The sequence below is a fragment of the Hordeum vulgare genome, chromosome 5H (assembly GCF_904849725.1).
Source record: "Hordeum vulgare subsp. vulgare chromosome 5H, MorexV3_pseudomolecules_assembly, whole genome shotgun sequence".
In the NCBI taxonomy this organism is placed as follows: Eukaryota; Viridiplantae; Streptophyta; class Magnoliopsida; order Poales; family Poaceae; genus Hordeum; species Hordeum vulgare.
Genome location: NC_058522.1, coordinates 351,375,699 through 351,402,322, shown reverse-complemented (window position 1 = coordinate 351,402,322; position 26,624 = coordinate 351,375,699). Strand labels below are relative to the sequence as shown.

The 26,624-nt window shown below is 47.0% G+C and overlaps 1 protein-coding gene across 1 annotated transcript; it reads left to right on the top strand.

Annotated features, from left to right (window-relative positions):
- The first annotated feature begins 22,634 nt into the window (after positions 1-22,634).
- Positions 22,635-26,143, top strand: LOC123396118 (CBS domain-containing protein CBSX1, chloroplastic-like). Its single transcript, XM_045091164.1, has 8 exons — positions 22,635-22,932; positions 23,467-23,554; positions 23,634-23,698; positions 24,360-24,408; positions 24,833-24,891; positions 25,386-25,501; positions 25,589-25,646; positions 25,724-26,143. The coding sequence occupies exons 1-8, from the start codon at positions 22,738-22,740 to the stop codon at positions 25,793-25,795; spliced, it is 702 nt and encodes a 233-aa protein (XP_044947099.1). The 5' UTR covers positions 22,635-22,737; the 3' UTR covers positions 25,796-26,143.
- The last annotated feature ends 481 nt before the right edge of the window (positions 26,144-26,624 follow it).

The following is a 26,624-nucleotide window of genomic DNA, read 5'->3' as shown; positions in this document are numbered from 1 at the left end:
GTAGCGATTCCGAAAGTTTTATATTATCGCATCGCGAATTCTGTCTTCGGTCTTGCCCCTTTCTTTTCCTGAGATCTCGCACCGTTCGGTCTGGCAGGGGCGATTTATGTGGATGAGGGTGACCAGGGGAGACCTGAGCAAGCTGCGGAGCCTATTCTTGAGGCTGTCCCACTAGTTACTGCTCTCGTCGCGGACGTGCCGCCGACTGAGGCAATGCCGCCGACTGAGGAGGTGCTGGTGGCTACTGAACCGACTGGAGCGGGCCTTGGGATGCCCAAGGAGCTTCCAACGATGCCAGGCCCGTCAAATGCCGGGTTCAACGTCCAGCGCCTCCCGGAGGATCAGGTGGGAGCGGCCAAGGGGGCCATGGTGCAGGCGGAGCTGATGGCGGGAGAAGCCAAGAAGGCGTACGACTCCATCGCATCCTTGTACCAGCGGAGCTTGGAGCTGCGGGACGATATCCGGGTAAGTGGGCTAGTAAGTATTTACTTTTCTCTTGTAACCCACTGGGTGTGCTCGGATACCGTATGATGTTTGCAATGGGTTCACTCTGAGTGAACCCAGTGGGTGTAGTCCCCGAGACTTCTGTCGAGTGCTTTCACCGGCAGTTGTCTTTACGCATATTGTCTTTGCCTTGGTCAGATCCGTAAATAATATGGTCGACTGCTAACAGTTAGGGCGCTCGGAGTGCACCTACTATAAGAGTCCCCGAGAGTAATTTTACTCAGGTCGGGTAGTATTAGCCTTGTGGGCGTAGGTGTTGTTATGTATCTCAATAGGGCGGGCCTGTTTGAGTTTCATGCCAGTGGGGTCACTCTCAGTGAACCCACTGGGTGTAGTCCCCGAGACCGTGGTCGACTACTTGCGTCGGCACGGGTCTGAAGAACTTAGACTTTGTAGTGTTGGATTTGTCTGATCGTCTCTTGTTGCTGGCTGGCAGAAAACTTGTGAGATGGGGGCAGCATACGAGACTCTTAGGGCGGAGAAGGTTCAGTTTGCCGGTGAGCTGGATGAGGCACTGATTGCAATGGCTGGTATGAAGGAGGTTCTGGTGGAGCGAGAGAAGTCGTTGGAGCAGGCTCGTGAAGCGAACAAGGCACTGACTGCTGAAGTTGAGAATATGGGGAAACAAAGGTCTGCACTGATGGGACAAATGGTTGTGCTGAACAAACGGTGTATAGCGCACGAGAAATACGTCAGTGACTGGGCTTGGCAGATGATGACGCGTCTGGGTGGTAAGTCCTGTTTTTCCGAGTGCTTGTGGTACGTGCGTTACACTCGGCGCTAATTGTTTGGTTGTCCCGTGTTTGCAGATTTTTGCATGGACGCTGAAGCTGAAGCACCTGACGTGGAGCGGTCGATTCGCGAGAACACTCCACTAGGCGAGGACGCCAATCGAGATCTGCTCGCAGCGCACATCGCGTGGGCAAAGTTGGTCCTTTCATCGCTCGACTGAGAGAAGTCGTCGGCCGGATCGACAAGGAGCTTTGGCCAGAAGATGAGTCGCGGCATGAGATGGAAAACTTGATGGCTCGACTGGAGGAGGTCCCAAACCGGGTGCAGTCATGGAAGAAATATGCGGCTCGCTGTGGTGCAGACGTTGCTCTGTCCCTGGTCCGAGTGCATTGCAAGGAGGTGCGCGAGGAGAAGCTGAAAGCGTTGAAGGTCGCCAACACGAAGAAACTTCGATTCGAAGACTTCATGGAAACCTTCCTTGAGAGTGCCACCCGCATCGCCGACGGGATCGACCTGGACACATTCGTGGAGCCCTCCAGTCCTGGCGCCAATCCGGACGACGCGTAAGAAAACTTTTACCTCGGTATGCCGAGTTTTGGTTGTAAGAAACCTTGGCCACTTCTGTTGGCCGTCACATTCTTGGTTCGGTGCGGGTAAGCTTGATCCGCACTGAGTGAACCATCTTTAGGTGAACTTCGAATTTGAGTCAAATCGTTTGCTCTTCTGTTGCGATTTTGGCTCGAGTTTTGTTTGGCGTTTCTTGGTTAAGCCAATGGCAAACATGCGGAGCATGTAACTGGCAGTTTGCTTGACATCTGTGTGAACCTTTCGGAGGATCTGCCAAGTCACCGAGTAGATCTGTAGGATACACTCGAGGGTAATATAGTACTTAGGCGATTCATGATCGCGGCTAAGTCTTCGAGTGCGACAGATATGCCGCACTCGGAGCGAGTTGTTACTCATGTAATTGTCAGTTATCTTGACATCCACATGAGACTCAATGAGGGTCTGCTATTCATGTAATTGTCAGTTGTCTTGACATCCACATGAGCCTCAATGAGGGTCTGCTGAGTCTCCCAGTGGATCTATAGGATACACTAGAAGGTAATAGAGTACTTAGGCGATTCTTGATCGCAGCTAAGTCCCCGAGTGCGACGGACATGCTGCACTCGGAGCGAGTTGTTACTCATGTAATTTTCAGTTGTCTTGACATCCACATGAGCCTCAATGAGGGTCTACTACTCATGTAATTGTCAGTTGTCTTGACATCCACATGAGTCTCAATGAGGGTCTGCTGAGTCTCCGAGTGTACCTGTAGGATACAGTCGTGGGAAGCTTTCCCATTTCGGCGATTGTTGATACTTAGGCGATTCTGGATCGCAGCTAAGTCCCCGAGTGTGACGTTTAGTGCACATTCAGAGAAAGTTAGTACTTAGGCGATGCTGGATCGCAGCTAAGTCCCCGAGTGTGACGTTTAGTGCACACTCGGAGAAAGTTAGTACTTAGGTGATGCTGGATCGCAGCTAAGTCCCCGAGTGTGACGAGTAGTGTACGCTCGGAGAAAGTATATACTTAGGCGATTCTGGATCGCAGCTAAGTCCCCGAGTGTGACGAGTAGTGTACGCTCGGAGAAAGTTATTACTTAGGCGATTCTTGATCGCAGCTAAGTCCCCGAGTGTGACGAGTAGTGTACGCTCGGAGAAAGTATATACTTAGGCGATTCTGGATCGCAGCTAAGTCCCCGAGTGTGACGAGTAGTGTACGCTCGGAGAAAGTTATTACTTAGGCGATTCTTGATCGCAGCTAAGTCCCCGAGTGTGACGTTTAGTGCACACTCGGAGAAAGTTAGTACTTAGGCGATTCTGGATCGCAGCTAAGCCCCCGAGTGCGACGTTTAGTGTGCACTCGGAGAAAGTTAGTACTTAGGCGATTCTGGATCGCAGCTAAGCCCCCGAGTGCGACATTTAGTGCGCACTCGGAGAAAGTTAGTACTTAGGCGATTCTGGATCGCAGTTAAGCTCCCGAGTGCGACGTTTAGTGCGCACTCAGAGAAAGTTAGTACTTAGGCGATTCTGGATCGCAGCTAAGCCCCCGAGTGCAATGTTTAGTGCACACTCGGAGAAAGTTAGTACTTAGGCGATTCTGGATCGCAGCTAAGCTCCCGAGTGCGGCGTTTAGTGCACAGTCGGAGAAAATTAAAACTTAGGCGATTCTGGATCGCAGCTAAGTTTTTTTTTTATACCGGAGTCTGTGACCACGGAAGAATTCTGAATCTGCAAAAGCTCAATCTGCTTTATATTATTTCGTCAATACTTGCTTTTTACATCGCTTTAGTCGACGGTCATGTGTAGAAGCGCTTCAGGAGATCTCCGTTCCATGCTCGCGGCTCGTCTGTCTCCCTGTCGATGTTGTAGAGTCTGTATGCTCCGTTGTTCAGCACCTTGGAGATGATGAAGGGCCCTTCCCAGGCAGGAGCCAGCTTGTGAGGTCTTTGCTGATCCACTCGGAGCACCAGGTCGCCTGCTTGGAACGTGTGACTCCTGATGTGGCGTGCGTGAAAGCGCCGCAGATCTTGTTGATAAACGGTTGAGCGAGTCAGTGCCATCTCGCGCTCCTCCTCTAGAAGGTCCACTCCATCTTGCCTTGCTTGTTCTGCTTCAGCTTCGGAGAAGAGTTCGACTCGTGGAGCATTGTGAAGCAAGTCACTCGGAAGGACTGCTTCTGCTCCGTAAACGAGGAAGAACGGTGATCGCCATGTAGATCTGTTCGGGTTTGTGCGGAGACCCCAAAGCACTGAAGGTAGTTCGGTGACCCATGCACCAGCGGCATGTCCCACCTCTCGCAGGAGTTGGGGCTTCAAACTGTTGGGGAACGTCGCATGGGAAACAAAAATTTTCCTACGCGCACGAAGACCTATCATGGTGATGTCCATCTACGAGAGGGGATGAGTGATCTACGTACCCTTGTAGATCGAACAGCAGAAGCGATTAGAGATCGCGGTTGATGTAGTGGAACGTCCTCACGTCCCTCGATCCGCCCCGCGAACAATCCCGCGATCAGTCCCACGATCTAGTACCGAACGGACGGCACCTCCGCGTTCAGCACACGTACAGCTCGACGATGATCTCGGCCTTCTTGATCCAGCAAGAGAGACGGAGAGGTAGAAGAGTTCTCCGGCAGCATGACGGCGCTCCGGAGGTTGGTGATGATCTTGTCTCAGCAGGGCTCCGCCCGAGCTCCGCAGAAACACGATCTAGAGGAAAAACTATGGAGGTATGTGGTCGGGCAGCCGTGAGAAAGTCGTCTCAAATCTTCCCTAAAAGCCCCATATATATAGGAGGAGGGAGGGGGACCTTGACTTGGGGTCCAAGGGAACCCCAAGGGGTCGGCCGAGCCAGGGGGGAGGACTCTCCCCCCCCAAACCGAGTCCTACTTGGTTTGGTGGGAGGGAGTCCTTCCCCCTTCCCACTTCTTCCTTTTTTTTTCTTTCTTCCTTTGATTTTTATTCCTTGGAGCATAGGACTTGGTGGGCTGTCCCACCAGCCCACTAAGGGCTGGTGTGACCCCCCCAAATACCTATGGGCTTCCCCGGAGTGGGTTGCCCCCCTCCGGTGAACCCCCGGAACCCATTCGTCATTCCCGGTACATTCCCGGTAACTCCGAAAACCTTCCGGTAATCAAATGAGGTCATCCTATATATCAATCTTCGTTTCCGGACCATTCTGGAAACCCTCGTGACGTCCGTGATCTCATCTGGGACTCCGAACAACATTCGGTAACCAACCATATAACTCAAATACGCATAAAACAACGTCGAACCTTAAGTGTGCAGACCCTGCGGGTTCGAGAACTATGTAGACATGACCCGAGAGACTCCTCGGTCAATATCCAATAGCGGGACCTGGATGCCCATATTGGATCCTACATATTCTACGAAGATCTTATCGTTTGAACCTCAGTGCCAAGGATTCGTATAATCCCGTATGTCATTCCCTTTGTCCTTCGGTATGTTACTTGCCCGAGATTCGATCGTCAGTATCCGCATACCTATTTCAATCTCGTTTACCGGCAAGTCTCTTTACTCGTTCCGTAATACAAGATCCCGCAACTTACACTAAGTTACATTGCTTGCAAGGCTTGTGTGTGATGTTGTATTACCGAGTGGGCCCCGAGATACCTCTCCGTCACACGGAGTGACAAATCCCAGTCTTGATCCATACTAACTCAACTAACACCTTCGGAGATACCTGTAGAGCATCTTTATAGTCACCCAGTTACGTTGCGACGTTTGATACACACAAAGCATTCCTCCGGTGTCAGTGAGTTATATGATCTCATGGTCATAGGAATAAATACTTGACACGCAGAAAACAGTAGCAACAAAATGACACGATCAACATGCTACGTCTATTAGTTTGGGTCTAGTCCATCACGTGATTCTCCTAATGACGTGATCCAGTTATCAAGCAACAACACCTTGTTCATAATCAGAAGACACTGACTATCATCGATCAACTGGCTAGCCAACTAGAGGCATGCTAGGGACGGTGTTTTGTCTATGTATCCACACATGTAAATGAGTCTTCATTCAATACAATTATAGCATGGATAATAAACTATTATCTTGATACAGGAATTATAATAATAACTATACATTTATTATTGCCTCTAGGGCATAATTCCAACAGTCTCCCACTTGCACTAGAGTCAATAATCTAGCCCTCACATCACCATGTGAATTACATTGTAATAAATCTAACACCCATACAGTTCTAGTGTCGATCATGTTTTGGCCGTGGAATAGGTTTAGTCAGCGGGTCTGCTACATTCAGATCCGTGTGCACCTTGCATATATTTACGTCCTCCTCCTCGACGTAGTCGCGGATGAGGTTGAAGCGTCGTTTGATGTGTCTGGTCTTCTTGTGAAACCTTGGTTCCTTTGCCAAGGCAATGGCACCAGTGTTGTCACAGAACAAGGTTATTGGATCCAGTGCACTTGGCACCACTCCAAGATCCGTCATGAACTGCTTCATCCAGACACCCTCCTTAGCCGCCTCCGAGGCAGCCATGTACTCCGCTTCACATGTAGAATCTGCTACGACGCTTTGCTTGGAACTGCACCAGCTTACTGCACCCCCATTAAGAATAAATACGTATCCGGTTTGCGACTTAGAGTCGTCCGGATCTGTGTCAAAGCTTGCATCGACGTAACCTTTTACGGCGAGCTCTTCGTCACCTCCATACACGAGAAACATCTCCTTAGTCCTTTTCAGGTACTTCAGGATATTCTTGACCGCCGTCCAGTGATCCACTCCTGGATTACTCTGGAACCTACCTGCCATACTTATGGCCAGGCTAACATCCGGTCTAGTGCACAGCATCGCATACATGATAGAACCTATGGCTGAAGCATAGGGGACGGAGCGCATATGCTCTCTATCTTCATCAGTTGCTGGGCACTGAGTCTTACTCAATCTCGTACCTTGTAACACTGGCAAGAACCCTTTCTTGGACTGTTCCATTTTGAACCTCTTCAAAACTTTATCAAGGTACGTGCTTTGTGAAAGTCCTATCAGGCGTTTTGATCTATCCCTATAGATCTTAATGCCTAGAATGTAAGCAGCTTCTCCTAGGTCCTTCATAGAGAAACTTTTATTCAAGTAACCTTTTATGCTCTTCAAAAGCTCTACGTTGTTTCCAATCAGTAATATGTCATCCACATATAATATTAGAAACGCCACAGAGCTCCCACTCACTTTCTTGTAAATACAAGATTCTCCAACCACTTGTATAAACCCAAATGCTTTGATCACCTCATCAAAGCGTTTGTTCCAACTCCGAGATGCTTGCACCAGTCCATAAATGGATCGCTGGAGCTTACACACTTTGTCAGCATTTTTAGGATCGACAAAACCTTCGGGTTGCATCATATACAACTCTTCCTTAAGGAAACCGTTAAGGAACGCCGTTTTGACATCCATCTGCCATATTTCATAATCGAAAAATGCAGCTATTGCTAACATGATTCTGACGGACTTAAGCATCGCTACGGGAGAGAAAGTCTCATCGTAGTCAATTCCTGGAACTTGTGAAAAACCCTTTGCCACAAGTCGAGCTTTATAAACGGTCACATTACCGTCAGCGTCCGTCTTCTTCTTAAAGATCCATTTGTTCTGAATAGCCTTGCGGCCCTCAGGCAGTATCTCCAAAGTCCACACTTTGTTCTCATACATGGATCCTATCTCGGATTTCATGGCTTCTAGCCATTTGTTGGAATCTGGGCCCACCATTGCTTCTTCATAATTTGCAGGTTCATTGTTGTCTAACAACATGATTGATAAGACGGGATTACCGTACCACTCTGGAGCAGCGCGTGATCTCGTCGACCTGCGTGGTTCAACAGAAACTTGAACTGGAGTTTCATGATCATCATCATTAACTTCCTCCTCAACCGGTGTCGCAATGACAAAGGTTTCCCCTTGCCCTGCGCCACCATCCAGAGGGATGAGAGGTTCGACAACCTCGTCAAGTTCTATCTTCCTCCCACTCAATTCTCTCGAGAGAAACTCCTTCTCGAGAAAAGTTCCGTTCTTAGCAACAAACACTTTGCCCTCGGATTTGAGATAGAAGGTGTACCCAACTGTCTCTTTTGGGTAACCTATGAAGACGCATTTTTCCGCTTTGGGTTCCAGCTTTTCAGGCTGAAGCTTTTTGACATAAGCATCACATCCCCAAACTTTAAGAAACGACAACTTTGGCCTTTTGCCACACCACAGTTCGTATGGTGTCGTCTCAACGGATTTCGATGGTGCCCTATTTAAAGTGAATGCAGCTGTTTCTAATGCATAACCCCAAAACGATAACGGCAAATCAGTAAGAGACATCATAGATCGCACCATTTCTAATAAAGTACGATTACGACGTTCGGACACACCATTACGCTGTGGTGTTCCAGGCGGTGTTAACTGCGAAACAATTCCACATTGTCTTAAGTGAGTACCAAACTCGAAACTCAGATACTCACCCCCACGATCAGACCGTAGGAACTTGATCTTCTTGTTATGATGATTTTCCACTTCACTCTGAAATTGCTTGAACTTTTCAAATGTTTCAGACTTGTGCTTCATCAAGTAGACATAACCATATCTACTTAGATCGTCAGTGAAGGTGAGAAAATAACGATATCCGCCGCGAGCCTCCACGCTCATTGGACCACACACATCGGTATGTATGATTTCCAACAAGTCACTTGCACGCTCCATTGTTCCAGAGAACGGAGTTTTAGTCATCTTGCCCATGAGGCATGGTTCGCACGTGTCAAGTGAATCAAAGTCAAGTGACTCCAAAAGTCCATCAGCATGGAGTTTCTTCATGCGCTTTACACCAATATGACCCAAGCGGCAGTGCCACAGAAATATGGCGCTATCATTGTTTACTCTAACTCTTTTGGTCTCAATGTTATGTACATGTGTATCGCTATAGAGATTCAATATGAACAATCCTCTCACATTCGGTGCATGACCATAAAAGATGTTACTCATAGAAATAGAACAACCATTATTCTCAGACTTAAAAGAGTAACCGTCTCGCAATAAACAAGATCCAAATATAATGTTCATGCTCAACGCAGGCACTAAATAACAATGATTTAAGTTCATCACTAATCCCGATGGTAGTTGAAGTGACACGGTGCCGACGGCGATTGCATCAACCTTGGAACCGTTTCCTACGCGCATCGTCACTTCGTCTTTCGCCAGCCTCCGTCTATTCCGCAGTTCCTGCTTCGAGTTGCAAATGTGAGCAACAGAACCGGTATCGAATACCCAGGCACTACTACGAGAGCTGGTTAAGTACACATCAATAACATGTATATCAAATATACCTGATTTTTCTTTGCCCGCCTTTTTATCTGCCAGATACTTGGGGCAATTGCGCTTCCAGTGACCCATACCCTTGCAATAGAAGCACTCTGTTTCAGGCTTAGGTCCAGCCTTGGGTTTCTTCGGCGGATTGGCAACAGGCTTGCCGCTCTTCTTCGAATTGCCCTTCTTGCCTTTGCCGTTTCTCTTGAAACTAGTGGTCTTGCTCACCATCAACACTTGATGTTCTTTACGGAGTTCAGACTCTGCGACTTTCAGCATCGCAAACAACTCGCCGGGAGACTTGTTCATCCCTTGCATGTTGTAGTTCAACACAAAGCTTTTATAGCTTGGCGGCAGTGATTGGAGGATTCTGTCAGTGATAGCTTCTTGCGGGAGTTCAATCCCCAGTTCAGCTAGACGGTTTGAGTACCCAGACATTTTGAGCACATGTTCACTGACAGACGAGTTTTCCTCCATCTTGCAAGCATAGAATTTATCGGAGGTCTCATACCTCTCGATCCGGGCGTTCTTCTGAAAGATGAACTTCAACTCCTGGAACATCTCAAATGCTCCATGACGCTCAAAGCGACGTTGAAGTCCCGGTTCTAAGCCATACAAGACTGCACATTGAACTATTGAGTAGTCCTCCTTACGTGCTAGCCAAGCGTTCTTAACATCCTGATCAGCCGTAGCGGGTGGTTCATCTCCTAGCGCAGCATTAAGGACATAATCCTTCTTTCCAGCTTGTAAGATTAGCTTAAGATTACGAGCCCAGTCTACAAAGTTGCTTCCATCATCTTTCAACTTAGCTTTCTCTAGGAACGTATTAAAATTGAGGATGACACTTGCGTGAGCCATGATCTACAACACAAATATGTTCAAAGTGGACTTAGACTATGTTCAAGATAATTAGAGTTTAACTTAATCAAATTATATGCTAAACTCCCACTCAAAAAGTACATCTCTCTAGTCATTTGAGTGGTTCATGATCCACCTACACTATCCCAAGTCCGATCATCACGTGAGTCGGGAGTAGTTTCAGTGGTAAGCATCCCTATGTTAATCACATCATCTATATGATTCATGATCGACCTTTCGGTCTCATGTGTTCCGAGGCCATGTCTGCACATGCTAGGCTCGTCAAGCTTAACCCGAGTGTTCCGCGTGCGCAACTGTTTTGCACCCGTTGTATGTGAACGTTGAGTCTATCACACCCGATCATCACGTGGTGTCTCGAAACGACGAACTGTAGCAACGGTGCACAGTCGGGGAGAACACAATTTCGTCTTGAAATTTTAGTGAGAGATCACCTCATAATGCTACCGTCGTTCTAAGCAAAATAAGGTGCATAAAAGGATTAACATCACATGCAATTCATAAGTGACATGATATGGCCATCATCACGTGCTTCTTGATCTCCATCACCAAAGCACCGGCACGATCTTCTTGTCACCGGCGCCACACCATGATCTCCATCATCATGATCTCCATCAACGTGTCGCCATCGGGGTTGTCGTGCTACTTATGCTATCACTACTAAAGCTACATCCTAGCAAAATAGTAAACGCATCTGCAAGCACATATGTTAGTATAAAGACAACCCTATGGCTCCTGCCGGTTGCCGTACCATCGACGTGCAAGTCGATATTTCTATTACAACATGATCATCTCATACATCCAATATATCACATCACATCATTGGCCATATCACATCACAATCATACCCTGCAAAAACAAGTTAGACGTCCTCTAATTTTGTTGTTGCATGTTTTACGTGGTGACCAAGGGTATCTAGTAGGATCGCATCTTACTTACGCAAACACCACAACGGAGATATATGAGTTGCTATTTAACCTCATCCAAGGACCTCCTCGGTCAAATCCGATTCAACTAAAGTTGGAGAAACCGTCACTTGCCAGTCATCTTTGAGCAAAGGGGGTTACTCGTAACGATGAAACCAGTCTCTCGTAAGCGTACGAGTAATGTCGGTCCAAGCCGCTTCAATCCAACAATACCGCGGAATCAAGAAAAGACTAAGGGGGGCAGCAAAACGCACATCACCGCCCACAAAACCTTTTGTGTTCTACTCGAGAAGACATCTACGCATGAACCTAGCTCATGATGCCACTGTTGGGGAACGTCGCATGGGAAACAAAAATTTTCCTACGCGCACGAAGACCTATCATGGTGATGTCCATCTACGAGAGGGGATGAGTGATCTACGTACCCTTGTAGATCGAACAGCAGAAGCGATTAGAGGTCGCGGTTGATGTAGTGGAACGTCCTCACGTCCCTCGATCCGCCCCGCGAACAATCCCGCGATCAGTCCCACGATCTAGTACCGAACGGACGGCACCTCCGCGTTCAGCACACGTACAGCTCGACGATGATCTCGGCCTTCTTGATCCAGCAAGAGAGACGGAGAGGTAGAAGAGTTCTCCGGCAGCGTGAAGGCGCTCCGGAGGTTGGTGATGATCTTGTCTCAGCAGGGCTCCGCCCGAGCTCCGCAGAAACACGATCTAGAGGAAAAACTATGGAGGTATGTGGTCGGGCAGCCGTGAGAAAGTCGTCTCAAATCTGCCCTAAAAGCCCCATATATATAGGAGGAGGGAGGGGGACCTTGACTTGGGGTCCAAGGGAACCCCAAGGGGTCGGCCGAGCCAGGGGGGAGGACTCTCCCCCCCCAAACCGAGTCCTACTTGGTTTGGTGGGAGGGAGTCCTTCCCCCTTCCCACTTCTTCCTTTTTTTTTCTTTCTTCCTTTGATTTTTATTCCTTGGAGCATAGGACTTGGTGGGCTGTCCCACCAGCCCACTAAGGGCTGGTGTGACCCCCCCAAATACCTATGGGCTTCCCCGGAGTGGGTTGCCCCCCTCCGGTGAACCCCCGGAACCCATTCGTCATTCCCGGTACATTCCCGGTAACTCCGAAAACCTTCCGGTAATCAAATGAGGTCATCCTATATATCAATCTTCGTTTCCGGACCATTCTGGAAACCCTCGTGACGTCCGTGATCTCATCTGGGACTCCGAACAACATTCGGTAACCAACCATATAACTCAAATACGCATAAAACAACGTCGAACCTTAAGTGTGCAGACCCTGCGGGTTCGAGAACTATGTAGACATGACCCGAGAGACTCCTCGGTCAATATCCAATAGCGGGACCTGGATGCCCATATTGGATCCTACATATTCTACGAAGATCTTATCGTTTGAACCTCAGTGCCAAGGATTCGTATAATCCCGTATGTCATTCCCTTTGTCCTTCGGTATGTTACTTGCCCGAGATTCGATCGTCAGTATCCGCATACCTATTTCAATCTCGTTTACCGGCAAGTCTCTTTACTCGTTCCGTAATACAAGATCCCGCAACTTACACTAAGTTACATTGCTTGCAAGGCTTGTGTGTGATGTTGTATTACCGAGTGGGCCCCGAGATACCTCTCCGTCACACGGAGTGACAAATCCCAGTCTTGATCCATACTAACTCAACTAACACCTTCGGAGATACCTGTAGAGCATCTTTATAGTCACCCAGTTACGTTGCGACGTTTGATACACACAAAGCATTCCTCCGGTGTCAGTGAGTTATATGATCTCATGGTCATAGGAATAAATACTTGACACGCAGAAAACAGTAGCAACAAAATGACACGATCAACATGCTACGTCTATTAGTTTGGGTCTAGTCCATCACGTGATTCTCCTAATGACGTGATCCAGTTATCAAGCAACAACACCTTGTTCATAATCAGAAGACACTGACTATCATCGATCAACTGGCTAGCCAACTAGAGGCATGCTAGGGACGGTGTTTTGTCTATGTATCCACACATGTAAATGAGTCTTCATTCAATACAATTATAGCATGGATAATAAACTATTATCTTGATACAGGAATTATAATAATAACTATACATTTATTATTGCCTCTAGGGCATAATTCCAACACAAACCTTGCAGAATAAGTCCATTCGCCCGCTCTGATTGTCCGTTGGATTGAGGATGCGCCACGGAAGCAAAATCCACTCGGATACCTTGGCTTGCACAGAAACCTTTGAATCTGTCCGAGTCAAAGTTTGTCCCGTTGTCCGTGATTATGCTGTGAGGTACACCGAATCTGGAGATGATGTCCCTGACAAACTTGATGGCTGTTAGGGCGTCGAGCTTCTTGATGGGCTTGGCTTCAATCCATTTTGTGAACTTGTCGACTGCCACCAGCAAATGTGTGTATCCTCCTTGGCCTGTCCTGAATGGACCGACTGTATCTAATCCCCATACTGCAAACGGCCACACAAGAGGGATTGTCTTCAACGCAGATGTTGGCTTGTGGGACTTGTTGGAGTAGAACTGACAGCCCTCACATCGGTCGACCATATCTTTAGCCATTTCGTTTGCCTGCAACTAGAAGAAACCAGCTCTGAACGCTTTGGCGACGATTGCCCTCGAAGAGGCGTGATGACCGCGGGTTCCCGAGTGAATATCTTCCAGGATTAACTGTCCCTCCTCTGGGGAGATGCATCGTTGAAGAACGCCTGAAACGCTTTCCTTGTACAACTGGCCATCAATGACAGTGAACGACTTCGACCTGCGGACTATCTGCCGGGCCTGGACTTCGTCTTCTGGTAATTCTTGCCTTAGGATATATGCAATGATCGGCACAGTCCAATCGGGGATGACAGCAAGAATCTCCATGATCAGATCAACCACAGCAGGTACGTCGACTTCAGTCGGATCAGACGAGCTCTTTGGTTATGTTGGTTCCTCTGTGAAAGGATCTTCTTTGACTGAGGGAAGGTGGAGGTGCTCGAGGCAGACGTCACTCAGGACTGGTCACCGAGTGGATCCGAGTTTTGCCAACTCGTCAGTTGCTTGGTTCTTCAGTCGCGGAACATGGTGGAGTTCTAGACCTTCAAACTTCTTCTCAAGCTTCCTCACTACATTGCAGTATGTGGTCGTGGTGGGGTTCCTGACGTCCCACTCTTTCATCACTTGATTAACCACCAAGTCTGAATCGCCATAGACCATCAGGCGACGGACGCCGAGTGCGATGGCCATACGCAGTCCATAAAGGAGAGCTTCATACTCTGCCTCATTGTTGGAGGAATCAAAGTGTATCTGCAGCACATATTTGAGTTTGTCGCCCTTTGGCGATACGATCACAATGCCAGCGCCCAAGCCATTCAACATCTTGGACCCATCAAAGAACATTGTCCAATGAGCCGAGTAGACGTGGGTCGGTTGCTGTTGTTCTACCCATTCTGCTATGAAGTCAGCCAGAGCTTCAGACTTAATAGCTTTCTTGGCCTCGAACTTGATATCGCAGTACAACATCTCCATTGCCTACTTCGCCACTCGGCCTGACGCGTCTCGATTGTGGAGGATTTCCGACAACGGAGGATCAGAAATGACAGACACCGAGTGGTCTTGGAAATAATGGGCTACCTTCTTCGCAGTCATGTAAATCCCATAGATGAGTTTTTGATAGTGGGGATACCTCTGCTTGGAAGGAGTGAGGACTTCGGAGACGTAATACACTGGCCGCTGAACTTTGTATGCTTTGCCTTCTTCTTCTCGTTCGACTGTAAGAACAGTGCTGATGACTTGATTTGTAGCCGCGATATACAGAAGAAGGGGCTCTTTACTGAGCGGAGCAGTAAGAACTGGCTGGGTGGAAAGTAGGACTTTGAGGTCGTCGAATGCGACTTGGGCTTCGTCTGTCCACTCGAAAGTATCTGATTTCTTCATGAGTCGGTACAGAGAAAGTGCTTTCTCGCCGAGTCAACTGATGAACCTGCTCAAAGCCGCTAGGCAACCTGTGAGACGTTGAACATCGTGTATTCTGACCGGCCTCTCCATTCGGACGATGGTCCCGATCTTTTCGGGGTTGACATCGATCCCTCGTTCGGAAACGAAGAAACCGAGTAACTTCCCGCTGGGAACACTGAATGAACATTTGGCAGGGTTGAGCTTGATATCGTACCTACGAAGGTTGGCGAACGTTTCTGCCAAGTCAGTCAGCAAGTCGGAACCTTTGCGTGACTTGACTACGATATCATCCATATACGCCTCCACATTCCGACCGATCTGGTCGAGGAGACATTTTTGGATCATGCGCATAAAGGTAGCTCTTGCATTCTTCAAACCGAATGGCATAGTGATGTAGCAGAAGCACCCGAATGGGGTGATGAAGGCTGTTTTTAATTCATCGGGGCCATACAGACGGATCTGATGATAGCCCGAATAGGCATCAAGAAATGACAGACGCTCGCAACCCGCAGTCGACTCGACGATTTGATCGATGCGGGGGAGCGGAAAATGGTCTTTCGGGCAGACCTTATTGAGGTGCTTGAAGTCGATGCACATTCGGAGCGACTTGTCCTTCTTGGGCACCATGACAACATTGGCGAGCCACTCGGAGTGGTGAACCTCGCGAATGAAGTTGGCTGCCAACAGCTTGGCCACCTCTTCTCCGAATGCCTTCTTCTTATGCGTGGCGGACCGACGCAGGCGTTCTCGGACAGGCCGAGCGGTGGGATCCACATGCAGTCGGTGCTCAGCCAACTCCCTGGGTACACCTGGCATGTCAGAGGGTTTCCATGCGAAGATGTCCTAGTTCTCACGGAGGAATTGGGTGAGCTCGGCTTCCTATTTAGGATCGAGGGTGGTGGAGATGTTCGTCGGGGCAGCAGTGGCGTCCGTCTGGTGGATGCTGACCTTCTTCGTCTCTCCCGCCGACTGGAATGCAGACTCCGAAGCTGGCTTCTTTGAACGCATCAAGTCAGCGGGGTCGACTGTTTTCTTGTACTCGTCAAGCTCGAGGACGGCCATCTGCTGGTCGGCGATTCTTGATCCCTGCTGCAGACACTCATCGGCCCGCTGCCGATTGCCTGTGATGGTAATCACGCCCTTCGGGCCCGGCATCTTCAGCTTCAGGTATACGTAACATGGACGGGCCATGAAACGTGCATACGCTGGGCGGCCCAGAATCGCGTGGTAAGCGCTCTGGAAGTCGACCACTTCGAACGTCAGCTTTTCCTTGCGGAAGTTCTTGTCGGAGCCGAAAACAACGTCCAACGCGATCTGGCCGAGTGACTTGGCCTTTCGTCCAAGGACGACTCCATGGAACTGCATGCTGCTCTCGCTGAGTTTGTACATCGGAATGCCCATCCCCTTGAGAGTGTCGGCATACATGATGTTCAAGCCACTGCCACCGTCCATGAGGACTTTGCGCAGTCGGACTCCTTCCACCACTGGGTCGACGACCAGAGCCTGTCTCCCTGGGGTGGGTACGTGTGCTGGATGATCTGACTGGTCAAAGGTGATCGCAGTCTGGGACCATTTGAGGAACTTGGGGTTGGTAGGGGTGGCCATGTTCACCTCCCTGTTCACCAGCTTCAGTCGACTCTTGCTCTCGACGTCAGCGAAAATCATCAGTGTTGCATGGACTTGGGGGAACGGATCCTCCTTATCCTCCTCATCCTGTTCATTGTCCTTCTCACTCGGTTGCCCTTCGCTGAACCCTTGGATCAGGAGGCGACACTGTCGAGTGGTATGCTTCGCATATATGGGGTTGCCCTCTTCATCCATCTTCGTATGAACCGGACATGGCTGATCCGGGATGGGGTTATTGAACTGTTTCTTCTTAGGGGTGAACTGAGCCTTCCCTTTCCCTTGAACTTGGCATTGGTTACAGCTGCAGCTTCTGCCTGCGGAGTAGACGGAGCTTTCTGCTTCTGCTTCCGAGTGTTGCCCCCATCTCCATCGGCGACTGTTTTGTGCTTGCCGCTCCGGATGCGGTCCTCTTCTTCGCCATTTGCATAGCGTGTTGCTATCTCCATCATCTTGCTCATGGAGATGTCGCCTGTTCGGCCGAACTTCGGGTACAGATCCCTATACCGCACGCCTGCCTTGAAGGCGCATACTGCTTGATGCTCCGTGACATTCTCCACCGTGTGGTAGAGAGTTGTCCAGCGCTGAATGAAATCACGCAGGAGCTCATTCTGCTTCTGGACGCAGTGCTGGAGCTCCACGAGGCCAGCAGGGCACTTGCACGTCCCTTCGAAGGTCCTGATGAACACTCGGGCTAGATCTGCCCAGCTGTAGATGCTTGAGGGGGCCAACTGGTTCAGCCATGCTCACGCCGAGCCGTCGAGCATCATGGGGAGGTGCTTCATGGCGACATGGTCGTCTCCTCCTCCGATCTGGACTGCTACTCGGTAATCATCCAGCCACGTTTCTGGCTTGGACTCTCCTGTAAACTTGCTAATTCCCGTCGTCAATCGGAAGTTGGGAGGGATGTCAGCCGAACGGATGGCTCGACTGAAACACTCGGGACCAGAAACGATGGTCCTGCTTCCACTCGGACAGTCAATATCGTAACCATCGCGGTGGGCTCGGCCCCTGTCGACCCTCCGCTGGGCGATATGCCCTCTCGCGTTGGGCCTTGGGTCGTAAGTGCCGCCGACTAAACGCCGATCATCATGATGTCGGGGCCCATAGGGCCCACCCCGCGGAGGGGTGCGTGAACGGCGACGATCTTCGGGATTTATGGAACGACTGCCTCCTCTGTGTCGCTGATGAGAACCAGGGCTATGAACTGACCGATGCGTATTCGCATGAACAGAACTATTTTAGATCATGTTGTGCGACTGGGAGACCGCCAAATTTTGCTGTTGCGCCGTGTGCAACAGGGCGCGGATTTGCTCGATTCCCCTGCCAGCCTCTGAATCAGTCGGCTGAAGGGAATCGGCTATCTTGGCAGCCGCGGCCAAGTTGAGGAGGGGTGTGCGGAACAGCTCCACGTTGCTCCGCTGAGTGTGCCGACTGGCAGAACGGCGAGGCGGACGACGCGTGCCGGACGTTTCGCCGATCTCGTGCTCGTTCCGGCCAGCTTGACGGGGATCTTCATGGGAATTGGCCATGTGTACTTCTGCTGCAGGCCCGCGACCCGTGTACTCGGAAGGAAACTCAGTCAGAACCGAGCCCGAGTGCTGGGACGGCGGGGCAACCACAACTGACTCTAGAACCGCCACTTGTGAAGACGCGTTCTGGCGTGCCTGGCGTGTTGCACCCAACGCTGGAGCCACGGACGGCGGGACCGCTTGTTGCGGCGCGTGACGGCAGTGTAGGTCGACACCGGAGCCGACTGCTGGAGAAGAAGAATGTCGCGGGCGCCGGCACGGAAGTGCGTAGCCCCGCGACGGGGAAGCGCCTCGACGTCGAGAGGGGCGTCCCGAAGCCATGCCGAATCGTCGACGATGAAGGAGAGAGCGCTGAAGAAGATCTCGTGACCCATGCTCGAATCTCCACCGGACGACATGACGAAGTGATGTAGTCGCAAACTCGCCGGAAGTCGCTTAGACGCCTGCCCCACGGTGGGCGCCAACTGTCGTGGGTATAAGCCTGACAGTAGATGAGTAGGGTACGAAAGGAATGGGCAGAGCCTTAGCTACGACGAGGTTGTATGAGTTCAGGCCCCTCTACGGTGGAGGTAATAGCCTTACGTCTCAGTGCTCAGGGAGCTTGTTGTCGAGTGGAATATCGAATACAGTGAAATGCTAACCCCTGCACCAGAGGGGGAGGGTGGCTTATATAGAGTGCGCTGCCCTCCACAATGGTTCGGTGCACAGGGGTGGAGTAGTGGCGAATAAATGTCTACGTTACAGGTAACGTACGTCCTAAATGCTAATTAAGGCATATGGAAACGTATGACCGTTTCCCTCCAGGGGGTTACGATGCGCAGAGTGGAATCCAGTCGGTTAGTTTGATAAACTCCGAATGCTAATCTCCGACTGGACGGTCGAGGATCTGTTACAGACTGGATGAATGGAACTCCTCAGTTCAGTCGGAACTGACTAAGGGCCTTGTCCCTTGTGAGGGGTAATCCTTGGGTTGGACCTTTAGGGCAGGCCTATGACCATACCCTAAGACTATAACCCCATCAGTATGCATACGAGAGGAGTGTTATGTAGTATACCATACTCGAAGGGGTCAAGTAAACACGTGTGCAGGAGATGATTTACCTTTAAGTATGTGAAGTAGATATTGCACGTGTTACTTGCCAAATGGATTCTTCTAATGGTGATACTCGAAGGATGCTCCCCATCATTTGTTCTTGAAACGAGCAAAATATATGTTTTAAATGAAATTGTTTTTTAAGACGAGTGAATAAGTGAAACAATGTTTAAAAATGAGTGAAATTATTTTTTCGCAAATAGTGAAATTGTTTTTCAAAAAGAGTGAAATATATGGTTTAAAACAAGTGAAACTAGTGTTTCAAAATAAATGAAACTAGTTTTTCAATGACTAGAATTAGTTTTTTTAAATTAGTGAGTCAATCTAAATATTGTTCCTGAAATACCGAAACATCCTTATGTTTTATGGCAGTGATTTAAAAGATAATTGAAATATGTAAATTAAAAACTAGTTAAAATATATCCCAGATTGATCTTATTTTGAAGGCCTTGTCACCACAATGTCAAATATATAAAAAGATTCACAAATAAACTTTCGGTTCAAAAAATATCAAGCATTCAAAATATATGAGGATGAAATAAAATGCATGTCATTATGTGGGGAGAAACAATATGCATGCGCCGACCACTCTCCACTCATGGTCAAGACGTACTCTCCCTCTCTCTTCTTTGGCAAAAAGCTGACATGATCAGGATGTATTCCCGAGTATTGTTGTTGAAAAGAATTCTCTTGTTTATACTACACCAACTGAACCAATCTTGATGAATTTAATGAATGATGGATTATCCAATCCATCGATAGATACCGGTTCCGGCAAATTTACTTATTCGCTGCAGTGACGGTGAATCTGCCACGCGAGAAATAACCGACGAGAACCAACCTTGCCGCGACCGTCTATATCACTCCTGCTCCGTCCATCCACCACACACCACCCCATCCCCGTACATCGGAGGAAGCAAAAGTAGAACTGCTCCCTTGAAGAGCAAAAGTGTACTTTCTTTCAAGTCTGGTTAGATCGGCGTTTATGTGGCGTTTATATATATAGGTAAATTGTTTGACACACATAGTAAATTGTCTGGGGCACCTAGGCCCATTATATGACAACTCATAATCGTAGTGCATGATGTGTAATCCTGACAAAATGACCTTCCAAATTTTGTTTGCATGCACTACCATCATCAATAGTCATTGATTACTTTCCAAAGAACAAATATATTTTTAATTTCCTATTAATGATTTATTTCCGAAGAAAGAAGGTATTCTAATTTCTAAGATATCAGATACGATGAAATAATATGAAATGTCGTTCAAAAGGTTTGGATGTATAATTAGGACGTTCTTATGACTTTTTTTTTCCATAGTTTTACTTTCCTGAGTATTAAGTTTTTTTTAAATAGCGCCGGGTCACACATTTGAACACCTAATATTTCTGTAAAATTTAAGGTGATCAAATAATATAAAATATGATCTTAATTATTATATTACTTTTAGGAAAATCTGATGCATGTTGATACCCATACATAAATTTTTTCGTGCGTACATATACCCATACTTATTTATTTTTAGTTATAGGAACCGACATTGGATGTGAGTACACACACATTTTTTTCTTACGTACGCGGAAATAAGATATCATACCCGCATATCATGTTTCAATATACGCATATTTGTAGATTGAAATAAAACTGATATACTTTGGACGATATACTCAAAAAATGATACACTATTTTTTATACACGCATATTCCTTTGAGAGATACATGTGAATTATAGTGGAGACATACCCAAAAATTGTATATAATTTACATATACCTAATATATGAGGTATGTACATATACCTAATATATTATGCGTATAAACTCATTTCTTAGTACCTGTATATTCCTTGAAGACATATCCAAAAATAATATATTTTTAATGAGGACATACCTAATAATGATATAGTCTTTTTCGGAGGGTATATATATACCTAAGATATTGTATGCACAGATTATTTTCTTCAAAAGTATAACGTGAATATGGTGTCATGTACGATACATTTCTCTCAAAATAAGTGTCACACCTAAGGTATTATTCTATGTAGAAAAATGCATGGACCATGCATGTAAGCATTAATGTCCATTTTTGCTTTCTATTCTAATGTGGGTATTAAATGTCCAAATCATGCAATAGTTAGTACTCATTTTCTCCTAATGAAACATTCTATTACTAATATAAATGCACACATCTCAACTTAATCTGACGGTTTGTAGCCAAGGTGCCCAGGCACCTAGGTGTCCCAAACGGTCGTCCTATATAGATAAATTGTTTGACACACACTCATATACAGTCATCCCTAACTAAATCTAAGATCGTGCGTGCATTAATGTCAAATATATGATTTGAACCCTTGTGACATGGAGATACCACCGTCTTCTAATCATCCAACCACATATCGGTTTGTTTGTACTATGATTCTTATGATGTAAATAGATGAGATAAATATTATCATGAAAAAAAGGTTAATTAATGGATTATAACTTTGTTGTCGTGGAATAAAACTATGTGATTCTTCTGTCGAAGAAGAAGAAAAACGGTGTTCACATGTTTTAGAATTCCATCGTCTCCCCTTCATTGAATTCGGACCGTACATCGTCTCAGCCGGTTGGCATAGATTCCAGCCTATTTGTGTTTCACTCCCAGACCTGCCTCGGAATTCCTCCGCGCCGGCGCGTCGGTCAAAATTTTTGATCGGTTGCATGCGGGCTGCCCAATCTGCCGGCCGTATGTAGGGTGCACCGTCAGATCGTAGCAAAAAACTATGGTTATAGCAAAAAATGTCAATGTAATCGTAGCAAAAAAGACGCTAATGATACGTAGTAGCAAAACAAAATATGAGTTGCAACAAAAATAATCCGGTGAACTCGGGTTTTAAATCTGACAAACATGTATGCAACTTTTTTTAATAAACGATTGCAGCAAAAAAGATACCTGCTGTAGCAAATATTAACACGGTTGTAGCAAAAATCAAAAACACCGATGGTAGCAAAAAAACCGACAAACTAAATTTGCAACCAAACATATATGCAGCTTTTTTATGGACAAACGAACATAAAAACGCTTATAACAAATTTAAACGCTAGTTGCAGCAAATTTAGACGAAAAAAATGCTGCAATCCTAATCAGCTACACGAGCCGGTCGCGCGTGACGGGCGGAACGGTTCGGCCGGCCGCAAGCGTTTCCCAATTCACATCGCCGGATCGTAGTCCGCCCGTGCATCGATGGGCGTCACGCCCGCGAGAAGACGGCCAGCCAGAAAGGCGATGCAGAAACGAACGGGAAACAAGTAAACGATCACGTGCATCACCGGTGAATCTCCCACGCCAGAAAGAAGCGAGCAGAACCACGCCCGCCGCGACCGTCCCCCTCACTCCCGTCTCCGTCCATCCACCATTCCCCACCCCCGCCCACCGGAGGGACCAAAAGTAAAACCAACACGCCTCCCTTCCCTCGCCCGCCGACCCGCTATAAAAATCCAAGCACATCCACCCCTTCTCCCATCCATCGGCGGTCTCCCTCCCCCCCCTCTCTCTCTCTCTCCTGCCATCATATCATCCCGGCCTCTCCCTCCCGCTCCATCCCTCCCATTCCCATCCCCTCCGATTGCCCCTGCGCTCGCCATGGAGGCCGCCGCGTCCACGCTGCTCCTCTCCGCCGACTCGCCCCTCGCCAACGGCCGCCTCCTCCTCCTCGCCCCTTCTCGGCCCGCGCGGGCACGGCGGGGCGCCGCGCCCAACAGGTGCCGCTGGGCGTCCGTCCGCGCGTACGCCGCGCCGGCCATGCCAGCGCCGGCCTCTGGAAACGGCCTCGTCCCGGTGAGTGCCGCGCCCGCACGCCTTTTCTCCTCTGCAGCTAGCCAATTACTTTCAGCGCAAATTTTGCGTCGCTTGCTTTTCTTGCCTACGTGTAGTGGTAGTGCACGGATTAAGCAACTAGTAGTTCGCTTGCTTTCGTGCTCCCTTTAATTGGTAGGCACTCAGCCTGCTTTTGTAGCAACAATAACAAAGCAGCTGAGATTGCTTTCTGACTAATATAAGGGAATGAGCCATTTCAGAAAGAAACGAAATGATGCATCATCCGCTATGCTTGGGGTTTTCCCGAGAAGCAAATTGTTGTGTTTGTGTTGGAGGAATCGATATCTCCACATAAGCCAAGAGGCAGATCTTGTACCCGCTCCACCACCACTGGAACTTGGCTGATAGCTCAAATTCCATTACCCAGCTCGTTTCATTCTCGCACATATATCCCTCTCCCCAAATACTCAACGAAATGTTTTCTTACTGCCGAGTGTTCAATGTTCAGCCTCAAATAAGTAGTTTGCTTGTGTTACATCCTGCTTACTTACTCAGAATAACAACGGAGTGTACACTGTTGGAGACTTCATGACGAAAAAGGAGGATCTCCATGTCGTCAAGCCGTCAACCCCGGTTGATGAAGGTGTGGCCCATTCTTAGTTGTCTCTTCTGCTCACTGACCAGCTTCCAAATTGCTAACTAGTTCTTTGGTTTGCATGCAGCGCTCGAGATGCTGGTGCAGAACAGGATCTCTGGTTTCCCTGTTATCGATGACGACTGGAAGTTGGTTAGTTCCATTTAAATTTAGTTAACCCGCTCTTCTTGTTTCCCAGTCCATGTTTTCTATGACATAGCTAAGCTCAGAATATACCAGTCCTTTTTCGGAACAAAGGGTTTTGGGCGGCAAATACAGTGTTGCAATCCCAACTAAAAATTCCTATCCATGCATTTGGACCAAATTATTGCATCGGAAGAATTTCATAGAAAAGGGGTTTCCTACAAATATTGGAGGAAGTTAAATATGAGCTCTAACCTGATCATGGAAATTTCCTTTTGACAATCTGGATGCATCTTCGCTCGTTCTCTCTCCTTCTCCGATTCTCTCTAAGTAAGTAACATCCAATCTAAAAATTCCTGATGTGCAGCATCAGAATAACTTCTAAGCAATCCATGTGGGTTTTAATATTCCATGACAAGTCAATCCTCTTCCTACGGTTTTAGATTATTGAATTTTAGAGAGGCTTAAAGAAGGGTTCTTCCCAAGGAAAAAGGAAAGAGCCCTTTTGTTGTTCCCTATCATGTTATGTCTTAGGAAGCATTATATTGCAATGATGAACTGACTGACTTTCACATGCTTTCTTCTTGACCTCTTCTGTTGGTTTTGGTTGCACCCCAGTTTTTCTGTAATGAAATACTCAGCCACAACACGGCTTTATTTCCACCTGCAGGTTGGCGTTGTCTCAGATTATGATCTATTAGCTTTGGACTCAATGGCAGGTATTCCATCTTGAACTTTTAGTCACTTCCTTGCAAAGAAATCATACGGTCAAATTAATACATATTTTCTGAGCTGTAAAAATCAATTCACATATGCGCTACCGTTGCATATCATCCCAAAAGGTTCCCAGGATCTTAATTTGAAGCAGTTTAAAAGAATGGCCACTGTCTTCTGATCTTCCAATCCTGGATTGAAGGATTTAAAAAAAAAAAATGGGATATAATATCTACAACGCAACGATGCTAACAGCCATGGTCATAAATTGTCTTTTGCTGATTTAAGATTCACGGATAAACTTGGGGCCATTCATTCCCAGATTTTAGTGCTTTCGTAGTACTCTCAAATGTACTGAGATTATGTCTACAACACAATGAATCTTAACGAGTAGTTTTGTCAATATTTGAATACATTCTTATGCTTCAGGATGTGGACTGGCCGATACAAATTCAAGCATGTTCCCTGAAGTAGATAGCACTTGGAAGGTATATTCTGTAAAACCTTGGTTGATGATTTTATGTTTTATATTTCATAAGTATGCATTTCTTTTCATATGTTGAGTTGTATAACTTCTATGTGTTGGGATGGAACGTTCTTGTTTGCAAGGCAGGAATTTTCTGTGATTGGAATTTATTATCTTTCTGTGTTGAGAAACAGTGATCTAGCAAATGTTTCAGCACCTTCACATTTAATGGATTAAATTATGTTCTGTAATAACTATATAATATTGTTGACTGAATAGTATATTATACTGTACCCCGTGGAACTGTTGGTGTAATTAAGCGTGTGTTGTAGAGCAAATTGTTACTGTTCTTTTCCTACTCAAGAATGTGGGACATCACTAGATTAGGTCCCTTAATATAATGAACTTACATAGTATGTAACATTCAAAGCATCCAGTTAATTTTTAATTGTGTGCTCCCACTCAATGTTCCTGGTTCAGTAACTTACAGACTCCTTCATAATCACTTGTTTGCAGACATTTCGCGAGATCCAGAGACTCTTGAGCAAAACCAGTGGCAAAGTTATCGGTGATGTTATGACTCCCTCGCCTCTTGTGGTGCGTGAAACTACTAACCTCGACGCTGCTGCAAGGTATTTTCAACCAATCCTTGTGAATCCCCAGGGCTAAATCTACCGACTTATTATTACTGAGAGTGGTGTTTTTTTATTATTCAACAGGTTGCTGCTTGAAACCAAATACCACAGATTGCCTGTTGTTGATAGCACGGGAAAATTGGTGAGTGGATGAATCTATGACTCCCCTTTTCTCTCTTTAGCTCGGTGTCTTAAAACGAAATTTCTATCCTGAACTAGGTTGGGATGATCACAAGGGGGAATGTCGTCAGAGCTGCTCTCAAAATAAAGAAGAAAGCTGAAGGTGCTTAAATTTGATGGTTCTTTGTAAGGACACCACTGGGGTTGAACCTGCGGGGCAATTCGACAATTCAGCTGAATTGAAATATTGTCTGGTAGCGCAGAAGCAGATTTTCCCTGGAGCATAGATGGACATAATGTTGTTTACAATGTAATATAAGTAGTGTACTGTTGCAGAGAAATGGAATATAGGTATCGCGTGACGACGATTACAATTCATTTGAGGTCAGCATACTCAGCTGTCTCTCCATATTAGGTAGTAGTAGCATGGTATATGGAGGTTAATATTCTTTTCTCGATGGCTTGTACGAGCCTCGAGCATATTAAAGTGATTTATATAGTGCATTCAACGCTTTGATATGATGATGCCCTTTATAGTTGTCCAGAAAATGATTTCATCCTACAACTGACGAGGATGTAGCAAATAATATTAACCAGACACAAAGGTGTGGTTGCACCATGTATTTTGCATAGTTTCCCGACATATGATTCATACTGTGGTGTGCAAGTTCCAAACAATCTATTACACGGTGAAAGTTGGGCGAGGTTATGTACTTGTTGGGAAATGAAGCAAGAGCAACCTTTTATGAGTTACTGTTGTTTCAGTTTTATGCTAACCTGAAAATTGTGTTTTTTGTGAGGTTTAGATCTATTTGTGGTATAGAAATTCATAAGTTGTGATCATCTCCCTTGACCCTGAGTAAACTGCAACGGTCTTTCGTTGGTTTTGTGTGCCTTTTTATTGAAAGAACGCGAGTCTATATATATGCACAGAAGTTCCGGTTATATATACAAAATTAGGTCTCTTTTGAAAGGGCAAAGAGATCCCAAATCCCTACAG